This window comes from Mastomys coucha, unplaced genomic scaffold (genome assembly GCF_008632895.1).
Source record: "Mastomys coucha isolate ucsf_1 unplaced genomic scaffold, UCSF_Mcou_1 pScaffold22, whole genome shotgun sequence".
Classification (NCBI taxonomy): domain Eukaryota; kingdom Metazoa; phylum Chordata; class Mammalia; order Rodentia; family Muridae; genus Mastomys; species Mastomys coucha.
The window spans coordinates 114,470,038-114,482,234 of NW_022196905.1; the positions used below are offsets into that span (position 1 = coordinate 114,470,038).

General features: G+C 50.8%; 1 protein-coding gene across 4 annotated transcripts in view; it reads right to left on the reverse strand.

Moving 5' to 3' along the window:
• Window positions 1-1,821: 1,821 nt before the first annotated feature.
• Window positions 1,822-12,197, reverse strand: part of Rph3a (rabphilin 3A) — a 70,808-nt gene continuing 60,432 nt past the window's right edge. For all 4 annotated transcript variants that reach the window (XM_031337702.1, XM_031337703.1, XM_031337704.1 and 1 more), the window contains 8 exons: window positions 12,027-12,101; window positions 10,400-10,509; window positions 9,546-9,672; window positions 8,608-8,664; window positions 7,916-8,070; window positions 6,951-7,032; window positions 4,210-4,306; window positions 1,822-3,524 (listed from right to left, as the gene is read on the reverse strand). In XM_031337702.1, coding sequence (XP_031193562.1) covers window positions 3,394-3,524; window positions 4,210-4,306; window positions 6,951-7,032; window positions 7,916-8,070; window positions 8,608-8,664; window positions 9,546-9,672; window positions 10,400-10,509; window positions 12,027-12,101 — 834 coding nt within the window. In that variant the 3' untranslated portion in view covers window positions 1,822-3,393. The remainder of the gene's footprint in view (window positions 3,525-4,209; window positions 4,307-6,950; window positions 7,033-7,915; window positions 8,071-8,607; window positions 8,665-9,545; window positions 9,673-10,399; window positions 10,510-12,026; window positions 12,102-12,197) is intronic.

The window sequence follows — 12,197 nt, forward strand, 5'->3', positions numbered from 1 at the left end:
AAAGGATAATTAGCTTGTTCAGGAGTCCCAGTGTTCAAGAAAATGCTCAGCCTGGTAGGCATGTCCTATGCTGGGATCAGGGGTCAGCCTTTTTCAGGATAGGCCTCCCTTGGCTGTGTGGCTACATGGAGCACTGTACACACAAGGGTTCTGAAGCCTTTGGCAGGCTCCTCAATGGGCACTGTATTGATTAGTGATGTCTGCTGCAAGTACTGGGAAGGGGAGGGAGGAGGTTTGCTTTGGCTCACATTTACCCATGTAGTCACGTGGTGGCAAGTAGCTGAACTTTATAGTAAGTGGGTTGACCTGAAGGCAGCTGACTTCACTCACTATGGAGGTGGGAAGAGACTAGCAAAGGGGAAATAGTTTCAACTCTCCACAGGGGGGCAGTGGGTCTTTAGGAAGGTGAGGGGAGTACAGGCAGTTCTAAAAGAAACTCTCAGGATTCCCAGGTGATTCCAAGAACTAGAGAAATTTTCCTGGAAGAACTTGGCCTTGGTAGGAACTGACCAGCTCTCCAGGAAGGGGCTGGCCTTTCCAATAAACTGCTCATGTCTTTCAGGGACTCAATTCAGTGGGGGTAACAATCTCTTGAGGAGCCAAGCATGGTCATGCACACCTGCAACCAATCCCAGCCTTCTAGAGGTGGAGATGGGGGATCTGCAGAGTCAGGAGCTCAAAGTCAGCCTAGACTACGTACGCAGTTCAAGGAGATCCCAGACTATATGAGACGTGTGGAGAGGAGTGGGGTGGGGGTGGTTTCTAGATTTATTCATCTGGCCTTCAGGTCACTGAGAATGTGGAATATGGCTCTATCAGTGAGGCTCCTTCTCAGCTGGGAGGTACTAAAACCCAGGGATGCTATTGGATGCTCTGTGGGATTCTTAGTTGCCATCACTGTGGTAAGTGCTGGGCTGGAAATCTAAGGCCCAGCTCCCTCCCATTCCTAGCTTCCTTGGGTCTTTATTTCCTCATCTCTTTGATAAATGAGTCAACTGGACAGGCCCCCACTCAAGTCTAGTTCTTGTGTGTATGTGTGTGTGTGTGTATGTTCATACATGTGTACATGTGTGTAGATGGTGGTCAAAGGTCAACAATAGTATCTCTATTGCAATCTACTTATTTTTTGAGGCAGGGCCTCTCAGTGAACCTATAGCCCACTGATGGGTTACAAGCTGCTGGTCTGTGAGCACTGGGGCTCCCCCTCCTCCTGCCTCTGCCTCCTCGTACTAGGATTGTAGTCCCATACCTCACACCCAGTGTTATTGTGTATGTCCCTGATGTAGGTGGAGCATTGTGCCATGACATGTATGTGGAGGTCAGTGAACCCTCTCTTTGCAGTTACATGAGTTCCAAGAATTGAGATATAATCTCCGGGCTTGTACAACCAGAGCTATTACTCATTGAGCTGTCTTACTGGCACACAACTGGTTCTTCACATAGGTTCTGGGGATCTGAACTCAGGTCCTCGTGTTATCAGACTCTCTGCTAAGTGATCTGTCTCCTCAGCTCCCGGGCCCTCACATCACTTGGTCCCACAGTTGTTGATACTTCTCCAAAGACGTGGGAGAAGAGAGGATGAACACATGCCTGATGTTTGTGGGCTCCCACAACATAGCTTCTCAGAAGATGGGGGCTGGGGAGGGTCCTGGGTTTCTGGTGCCCATCTGTCTTATGCTCGGGATGAAACTGGCCAGACAGCACCTCTGTTCAGTTACTACCCTGATAAATTGCTTGTGTGGCCTCCAAGCCTCTACATGTCCTGTTTGGAAGGCCAAAGAAGCTTCTAGAAACCAGCAAGAAAGAGAAGCAGGCCAGTAGTTTTCTTGGATATTCCTACTTTATTTTTTGCTACATCAGTGCAAAGAAAGGCAGTGGGCATCCTGCATGCACCTGGGGACTTGTGTTCTATGTGGAGGGGTGGGTGCATGTATGTGTGGGGGAGGGCATCAGGGTGCTGCGAGCAGGCTGCATTCCGAGTCCAGAGCCAAAACCAGCATCAGGCTTGGGTGACTCAGCCAGCATGCTTTCTCCTAAAGGTGACCATGACAGGGAAGTGGGCAGAGCGTCAGACCTATGGGGACTAGACAGGGAAGCCATGGGCAAAGGGAAAGATGGAAGTGGAAAGGTCAGCCACTTCAGGGCAGGCAGAGCCTGATTCTAGAAGAGAGTCATTTCAGGGAAACACAAGAGTCCCTCAGGAACAGCATGAGTTACTGAGAGCGGGGAGCATCCCAAGAGATGGTGGAAGGAACAAGCAAGACCGAGACTTGAGAGTGGGAGGTTTTAGTCTTGGTTTGTCTGACTTTATAGAGAGTGGTGGGATTTGGGATGTTGACGGGGAAAGACTATCAAGATGGGCGAATCCAGACTTGCCTCTCATTCGAGGAAGATGGCCTCCTGATTTGTCATGGACCAAGAGAGTTCTGACCTGATTAAAGCTCTAAGTACTGTTATTTGATCGCCACTAGAAATCATGGGGAAAAGAGTGGAAGAGAGAGAGAGACAGAACAGAGGTGGCTCTGAGTGGGAGTTTGGGGAGAGGGTCCTTTGCTCTTTGCAAAGAGTAGAGGAAGGATAGAAGCGTGGGGCCTGGTAGCAGGTCCCCTCCTACACAGAGCTTTGTGCCACTTGTGTCCATTTGGGGACCAGGGATGAGAAAGAGAGATCCTGGACCTCAGGATGTCTATAGTACTGCCATGCACTCAGGCTGTGCTGGCTCCAGGCCCCAGGCTCAAAGATAGCCAGCCATGCCAAAGGGAAATCTGGTGATGTCAGAGGTGCGAGGCCTAGCTTCATCCAGCTTGTGAGGTTGCTGGCCAGGCTGGCAAGGGGCACAGGGTGAGGCTCTGCCTTGCATCCTCCACTGTGGAGGCAGGAGCAGAGGGGGAGGTGGGAGGGTGGGTGAGGAGGACTGACAGGAGATGAGTAAGGAGGAGGGAGGTGCAGAGAGAGAGGTTAGTTTGACTAGGAAGCAGAGGAGGTACAGGCCCTCTGTGTATTCTCTGTATCTAGTTCCTGGTGTGTCTAGAGGGCGTGGTTTTTTGTTTGTTTGTTTTTTGTTTTTGGAGTGCTTTGGAGGGGCACAGGCAGCCTCAGTGTATAATTTCTGCCCTCCTCCTGGTCCTTACAACCTGTGGGTTCACCAGTGGCCAAGAGGACAGGAAGATGTTCAAGGTCAGAGTAAATCTCTTTGAAAATGTCTCCCCACACCCACCTACCACCCAATCTCTGGGGATCAGAGAGGGCTCCCATCCAGACCCTGAAGCCCAGAGAGTTCTTTTGTAGCAGGACCTGAAGTGGGGGAGACATCAAAGGTTCAAGGTTGGCAAGGGAGGCTCTGTGAGGGGAGGAGCAGCTGGGGCAGAGTCAGGGACACCAGGGCACCAGGTCCTAATCACTGGACACATGGTTCTCATTCTGCAGTTGGTGCCAGCGTTCAATCTTCTTGTCTTTGTTCTTCAGACACTCATACCAATGTTTCAAGCGCTCGCCTTTGGCTGAGATCCCCAGCTGGCAGCCTCCTGGGGATGAGCAAAGAAGAGAGAGGCAGGTCAGAGGAGAGAGACACAGTCGAGTCAAGTCTCTAAACCCAAGAGTAGAACTGGGAGAAAGGCTGCCACCAAGCAGTGACACCCATGGACCTGCCCATTCTCTGAGAAGTCTGTTGCTCTGTGATGGTCATCAATATGATAGTCACCCTCTGAGCCTCTAGAACATGCTATAGCTCCCTCCTGCAGCACCAAGCTAGGATTTCACAGTTACAAATCCTCACCTGGATTCTACTTTTCTTCCTGTGTCTCCACATACTGGGCATTCACTGCCACTTCCCAAGCGGTCAGTTTCTCCTTTACCCCCTGCCTGGAGTCTCTCTCCTTGTGCCAAGTTTACGACTTGCTATTCTTGGGTTTTGGATGAGCTGGTAGAGTTAAACCTTTCCTCTGGATCTTGCATAGAGATTAAGGGGGACTCCCTCCCTCATGCCTGCTTTTTGCTGAGGTCACATTCTCTGCTCAGCTATCCTGCAGTGGTGTGTATCCCTTTCAAGTAAAGGCAAATCCAGATGGGATCAAAGTCAGGATCTTGAGTCCCAGGTTAGTCCTGAGCCTGCAGAGCTGCTGCAAGAGGAGGTTGTGTAAATGTGGCCTTCCCTAGAGCCCCGCAAGGTAGGCCAGAAGAGGAGGCTGTTCTGGGAGCTGGTGTACTCACCGATGTAATCATTAGACTTGCCAATGTCGTAGTCCCACACCGAGATATCCAGAGACTTTTTGGCCAGGTCGCTGTGTTTGATATCATAAAAGAACTCCTGTGAATGGCAGAGAGAGCGGTGAGCAACAGTCCCCTGAGCTTCCAGTGCTAGCACCTAGGGATGCAGCCCAAGGAGTCCCTGGAGTAGGACACTCTGAGAGCAAAGAACCTTTCCTACCCCAGGCCTGGCTTCCCTTTTCAACAGAGCTCCTTACGACATGAAATCCTGGTAAGCAGCTCTGTTTGATACTGGGGTGGTCAGGGGGTCAGTGATGGTGAACTTGGCCCTCCTGGGGGCCTCCTGAGGTGGATTCCCTCATGAGAAGGTATCTTACTGGAGAGGATGTCCCTTAGGGTTAGTGTTAGGGATTTACTGTGACTCAGACAGGAGAGGTTTTTATCTGGCTGTGCTTTTGAGACAGAGTTTCACTTATCCCTGGCTGGCCTGGATCTCAATTGTGTAGCCCACACAAGATTCAAACTCGGGTCTGAGACTCCTGTCTGCACCTCAGACACTACTGGATTTAACAATCTGATTTTTTTTAAAATACTTTTCCTGAGTGCTTATAAACCTCAGTCATGTTCATTATTCAGACAAACAAGAGGAAGCCATGACACGTTATCTGTAGCCAGACTAGAGAATGGCCATTGTCAGGATTTGCCTATGTGCATTTATACTGATGTGTGATTTTAAGAAAACTAAATTAATCCTAAGTTTAAAGCTTTGAAGTATCCCCTTTCCACTCTGTAATTTGGGTTTAAAAAAATCAACTCAGCACATTTCCCAAAAACACTTTTTTTTTTTTTTGGTTTTTTGAGACAGGGTTTCTCTGTGTAGCCCTGGCTGTCTTGGAACTCACTCTGTAGACCAGGCTGGCCTCGAACTCAGAAATCTGTCTGCCTCTGCTTCCCAAGTGCTGGGATTAAAGGCATGCACCATCACCACCCAGCCAAAAACATTTCTTGTCGATGCAATGGTTCACATCTCTAGTCCCAGTACTTGGGAAGCTGAGGCAGGTAGACTACCACAAGTTCAAGGCTGCCTTCAATCACAAGGTAAGTTCCAGGACAACCAGGGCTACAAATGGACAGAAGTATTTTAATGTCATTATCTTGAAAGGCACACTATTTCTGTGCACTTGCGTGCCATGACTCATATATAGGGGTTAGAGGGCAATTGGTGAGAGCCTCCTATCAGGTCATTACACTTGGCCAAAAGCACCTTTACTCACTGAGCCATCTTGCTGGCCCTACAGCATCATCATCATGGTGACGTTTAACAGTTGTTGGGCTCACAGGTGTGTAGGCTGCCTCTAACTTTTAGTCTTTTACTGACTGATCCAGCAGCATCTAAGGGGTAAGATCACTGTCTACCCTTGATCACTTATTTAGAACAATTTCCAAGATATGCATTTCTGATTGCGGTGTATACGATGATGCCAGGTGAACTAAGAGTGAGCTGGCTGCACGTTTCAAAAACTCAGAAGTGCATACTATTATCAATTCATAAAAATACATTACTTCTGAGGCTGGGGGAGTAGGGGATTTGATTGGATGCTTCTGGTTGCAGTTGTGTCATTTTGAGATGGTGTATTGGGGTCTGCCTAGGCAGCCAGGTGTAGCCTTGAACTTCTGAACCTCCTGCCTCAGTCTCCCAGCTATGCCCCACCAAGACTATTTGGATTTCTTATTTGTGACTTGTCCAGATTCTGAGAGAAGGCAGGGCAGTCTACAGTGTGGGTCTCCTGAGTGAGCGCTTGGATCCTGGTTTTCAAAAATCATCATAAATGAACCATATCATACATCCCTCCTCACTTACAGAGTGGATTAGAATCCAGTAATTGCTAGCTCTGATGGACCCAGAGCTCAGAGGCAAGACAAGACAGAGGGCAAGCACAGGGGTGGGACTCCAGGGCAAGCACAGGGGTGGGACTCCAGGCTCGGTGTCCAGTTCATCCCTGGTGTGTTTGTTTTGGGTTTGAAATGGAGGCTGCCTGGATGGGTTAGTTCAGAACTCAGCTCCTTCATACTCCTTCTTTAGTCCTTTGCAGATGGGACAGACACCTGCACCCTTCCCACCTGACTTATTAACAGTTAATGAAGTAGCAGGTGCTTAGCGTGTGATGCAGGGACAAGTGATCCTGTGAGCATGGGATAACCTTACCTGTGGGAAGTCAAAGCACACATGTTTTGAGGCATGAATAGGAGTTCATTAGGGAGAAAAAGAGGCACACAGGTTGGCAAGGCCTCTTAAACAAGTGAAGGACACATTCCGATTCAAGTTTTCTGCACTTATTTGGAGGTGTCAGGCCCAGAGGAGGGAGCAGAAAGTCTACTGCGGTGGTCCACAGGTGACAGACATTCCAGGGTCTGAGCCGAGGTGGGAGCATCTGCGAGGCCCCATTGCTCAGGACTTGATGGGAAGGTATGGAGGTGGCTGAGAGTGCCACCACTCTCCTTGAGCTGACATCTCAGCATCAGTGTGTCGGGGAAAACACTGGGAGTGATTGAGCTCAGTCTCTGAAAACAGCTTCCTGCATTGTCCTCAAGCCATGGCTTTGTCTGTGACAGGGAGCCTGTCCCCTTCCCTTTTGATAGAACTCAAGCTGATCGATAATGGAAACACTCTCTTGAGGAGATTAGGAATATTCTGGAAGGGATTCGTTGCTCTCTCACACACAGGTATGACAGAGTAGCCTTACCTCATTAAACTCAGGATTTAGGGTCTTCTTTTTAATCTGAGTCTTGTGCTTGGCTTTCTTCCCCATGTCTGGTTTCAGCCAGCTGGGAGGAGAAGACATCCCTAAGTCAGAAAGTGACCCAACACTGGTGTCATCTTGGATGGTGGGGGTTCCACTCTGAGCTTCTCATGTCTTTCTGCTGTTCAAAGCTATGTGTTGGCTTCCTGTGACCTCAGAGGAGAATTTAGAACCCTCATATGGCCCTGGTGTCAATGTGGTTGAGTCCTAGCTCCATCCCAGCTCTCTCTCCCATCATGCTCTTCACCACCCCTTCCTCATCCTCTTCTCTACCCCAGGACCTTTGCACACACCACTGTTTCCTCTAACCAGGAAGCTCATTCTCCAAGTGCCTGGTGCACAGTAGGTGCTCAATCAATATCTTCTGTGTAGAAACAAGTTCTCTGAGGAACAGGGTTTGGCATACACTCATGATCAGAACAGCCAAAGAACATTCCACCAACCGAGTCCATATTTTCCAGGCAAGTGAGCAAAAAGGGCTTGAAGCCTTCTCAGGGTGGGCACACCTGACTCCGCTTGTCACCAGCAAAGCAGCTTTGATGAGATGCCTGGAATAACCCTGAGTTTGAGGTCTTTCGAGTGTTTTTATAATGAATTTGGATGAAGCCAAATTGCTTCTTTGATAGCGGAGATCTAAGCTACTGGGGACATGTGTGGCTGACTCCTGAGCTATAAGTGGAGTCACCATGCTAATCACTCTAGGAAGGGACGGTTATGGGGGTTTCCAAGTAGCAGGTATCACATTTGGCTGGTTTCTGATACTCCAGCCTCCCGTTTAGTCTGGTCTGTGCATAGTTTAGCTGTGTGACCTTGGCCAGATTCCTTCCTTCTCTAGGTCTCAATGGTTAAGATCTGGGGGGAGTTTGTAGTCCTCATTGCCCTTCTCACCTCCCAGGACACCAACTCACAGCTTGACGAAGGGGTCTGAGTAGCCATTGGCGTCCATGGCGGCCAGATGTACACAGCGGATAATGCCTACAATGAGGCCACCCTGCTGTGTGCTGTACATGAGGGACACCAGAATCTTGCCGCGTTCCTCTATGTCGCCGATCCGCTCCACCTGCTGCATGTGGCAAAAGGCAGGGTGGGGCTCAGAGAGGCGAGGGATGTAGGTGGTTACTATGGGAGACTGCTGTGGAGGGCAGGAGAGCTACGGCCAGCAAGGGGGTCTGCATCGTGGATGGCAGATGCCTCTGCCTAGCTGGCTTGATAAAAAGTCCTAGGTTAGGCTCAGGTAGGGTGAGCCCAAGCTCAGCTTGAGTCAGGCAAGGGGAGATCCCTGACTTGGGGCATTCACTGTACTGGGTTCCATCCTGGTCCCTCACCTGACTGGCCTCAGATCCCCATAAAAAGATGCACATGTCATTACTCTCTCGTGTACAGCCATGTGAAGCCATGTGAAGCATGGAACTCAGGAACATAGATGTGTAACCACCGGGACAGGCCCCTCTTCCCATGGTCAAACCCTGGGGATGAAGGGTGCCCCTCCCACACAAACTAGCAGGCTACTGACTAGGATAAGAAGAGAGGAGGACTTGGGAGAAAGAGGGGAGAAAAGTAGCGCCTGGTAGTCTTAGCTTCCCACCCACAGCCAGCTCACCTCCTCCTCATAGAGAGCCATGCCACGGGCTGACCCAGTGGTCCCTGCGCGCTTCATCTGTGGGAGGAGACAGGATGGGAAGGTAACCTTGGATGCTCATCCATCCCCCTGCCCAAGGAAGGCCAGGAGCCGTGAAGGTGGGCTCTCCAAACCAGGCACCTCCCTCTCCCCAGTGCTCACACGGCATTAACTGTCAAGACAGCTTCTGTCTTGTAACCACGTGCAGCCACTGGTGAGAGAGAGTTCTACTGCCTTCCCCAATGTACAGAAGAAGACACCAAGGGTCAGGGAGGGCCACTGGACTGTCCAAGTGTCAGAGAATCCACACATAAACCACAAGTATATCCATTTGCTCAGCATGAGTGGCTCAGGGTTCTTAGGGTCTAGTCTACCAGGTGAAGAGGGCACAGCCCTGACGAGGCCCCCACCTTGAGCACACCACAGTGAGCTTGAAGGAGGAGCTCCCCAGACACCTGCTTACCTGGCCTCCTCGTCATCTCGGGACAGCTATGGGACAGCTATCCCTATTTTGTCAAGACAGACCTACCCACATGATGATAGTGGTGTTGAAAACATGAACTTAGTCACTGTCCTGACCAACTGGACTCAGTGAGTGAAAAGCCAGCGGCCACTGGACAGGGACCCAAGGAGATACCTCGTGCCCAGGGCAGGCTTTCTTGACTTACTCCGTGTGACCCACACTCCCAGTTGGCTGCAGAAGTGCAGCCCAGCGCCTCACAGTGCACCTTTCCCTGGCCATCTGGCACAAAGAGCCTGCAGCTGCACCACCCATGCCAGAGGCTTCCCTGTGGGGAGCTGGCTCTCTGCTTCTTGAGGGTGACCCTGGCCATTTGCTCTTGACCTGGTGTCCTGCACTACCTCGGGCCCTGCCTGATGCCCACACAGCGCTGCAGGAAGGCGGTGACCCCCTGGCTCACCGGGATCACCCGTTCCAGGCAGATGTTGAAGTTTTTCCTCTGGTTAGCCTTCAACTTCTTGAGCGAGAACCTGGTCTCACCAATGAACTCATTGTGGCCAAACTTGTCCTCGTCACACACGGAGATCCTGCCACAGGCCAGAGAGAGAGCAACAGACACTGAGCTCCACTATGCACTCGGGTGAGAGGGGCACTGGGTGTGGCCAGGAATGAGACTTTGGCCTCCATTTACCTCCAGTCAGTTAAGTGACTCAGTTCACAGCCTGAGAGGGGTCTGTGTATTCTAACCACTGCTCACATAAAGAGCTAAAACATTGCAGTGTCCGGAGGCCCTCAGGGTTCTTCCCTAAACCCTCCCTTACCCTAAGAGACTCACTCTTGCCTGCAAGGGGCCATGTGCCTGCACTTGATCCTGTGTAAACAAGACCACACAGTACACAGCACTTTTTCTTGAGACAAGACTTGCAATGTAGCCCAGGCTAGATTAAAACTCACTATGTAGTCCAGGCTGACCCAGAATGCCTGATCCTCCTGCTTCAGCCTTCCAAGTGCTGAAATGACAGGCAGGCACAACCCTGCACCATGCATGTTGTGCCTCTATACATATGGGCTCTACATCCAAACACATTCAGCCAACCAGGGACAAGAAGCCCTCGGTCTGTACTGAGCATGTGCAGATGTCTGTCATGGTTGTTTGGACAACACAGGCTTACAGCCATGTGCACTGAGATATGAAAGGCCCCTTGCACTTCTTCTGGAGTCCATGCTGTTTGTCCCGCCCTCCTTCCGGGGCCCCGCCCTCCGATGCCCCGCCCTCCCTCCACGGCCCCACCTTCCGTGCCCCCTTGCAGGCACCTGAGTGTCTTCCTCTGCATGTCCTCCTCAGTAATGCCATGATACTGCAATGTCTCGTTCCACACAGGGTTCCTAGTGTTGCGCAGGGTCTTTGTACGAAGCTTGTTGGACTAGAGCCCCAGGAGACAGACAGACAGACAGACAGACAGACGACAGGCACCTGTCAGCAGAGCCAACCTGGAGACCCTCCTTGAATACCCCTTAAGTGAGAAAGTTTGGGTGTGTCTCTTGGAGATAGACATGGTTTATAGCAGAAATGATCCATGTGTTCTGAGGCAGGGGTGTAGGGACATTTCCTGAATCCTCAGGCAGTGTCCTCCATGCCTGAAAGTCCTCCAGGGGGCGGAACGGGGAGAGAGGCAGCCTCCCTTCCTCCCGCCCACAGCAGTGAGGATGCCACCCAGAGCTTTGCATATAGTAGGCAGGTGTCCCAACAGCCCCTCTCAAAAATGAACAAACAAACAAAAACCTTAAATCACTGGATGGAGCCCACTAAGTTGCTCAGGCAGGCCTTGAACTTGTAATCCTCCTGCCTCAGCCTGCCCAGTAGCTGGGGTTATAAGTCTGTGCCATCAGGCCTCGCCTTTTAAAAAACAGTACAAAGTTTTTCATTCCACTCCCAGAGAGAAGACTGAAAATATACCTACAACACAAGAGGAAGCTGGATGGCCCTAATTCGCACTAATATGTGCATGAATGATTAGAATTATATGAGGTTTGATAGGCAGCAAAGTCACCAGTGGGTTGGAGGAGGAGAAGGGACCATAGTTAGTCACAGACAGGAGTGGGCATGTCCTTGACTCAAAGACAATGATGGGACAAAGTATGTGTGTACATGTATGTGTGTATGTATGTGCATGTACATGAATGTATATATATGTACAAATGCATGCATGCACATATACATGATGTGTGTTTGTATGCATGTGTGCATTTGTGTACACATGTACATACATACATACACATGTGTGTATGTGTGTTTAAACATGTGTATGTGCATGTATGTACCCTCTCTTACCTTAGTAGATATTTGAAACTCACAGCACTGTGTAACAGACATTGTCCCAGGAACAAAGAACCTTGGGCTCCCCCTCCCCCCTAAGACACCCACTCTACCTCCAACACAGAAAAAGCAAGCCAGGAAAGCCAGAGAGGCAGCTCCCACTTCCAGCCACGTTCCGAGTGGGGTCACCAAAGAGGGAAATGAATCTCAGAGCTAAGAAAGGCTCGCAGGGGAGCAGGGAAGGGCGGGCCCACATCCCTTCAGCAGCACAGCAGTCTCCAAGGACTAAACTCTAAACCCTGGAAAAGCTGCTGCTGCAGTAGCTCCTCAAGTGTGCTTGTGTGCATGTGTACACATGTGCCCACACATATGCATACATGTGCGCACACATGCATTGGCTGTGACTAGCTAAGGGGCAGACAGGCTGCCCCAGCACTGGGGCCTATGAACATATCTGCACGTGTGTAATTGCTCCCTCTTGGTCTTTGGCAGTTGCTGGGCTCCAGAGTTTTGTTCTGGGGGTGCTGCCCCTCCCCCCACCATGAGGGCTTTGCACAGCGTGGGATGAGGTGGGCCCCAGGCTCTGAGCTGGGAGCCCGTTCAGAACCCAGGGCCTTTGAGTACCTTGCTGGCTCCAGGCAGCAGATGTAGCTTCACATAGGGATCCGCCAAGCCGTTGGAGTCCATGGGCTTCAGTCCCTGCAGGAAGAGGAAGAGGCCTGAGTCTCCAGACACAGCAGGTGACGACATCTGTCTCACCCAGTGGGGACAGAATGGAGGGATGCTGTATCATGA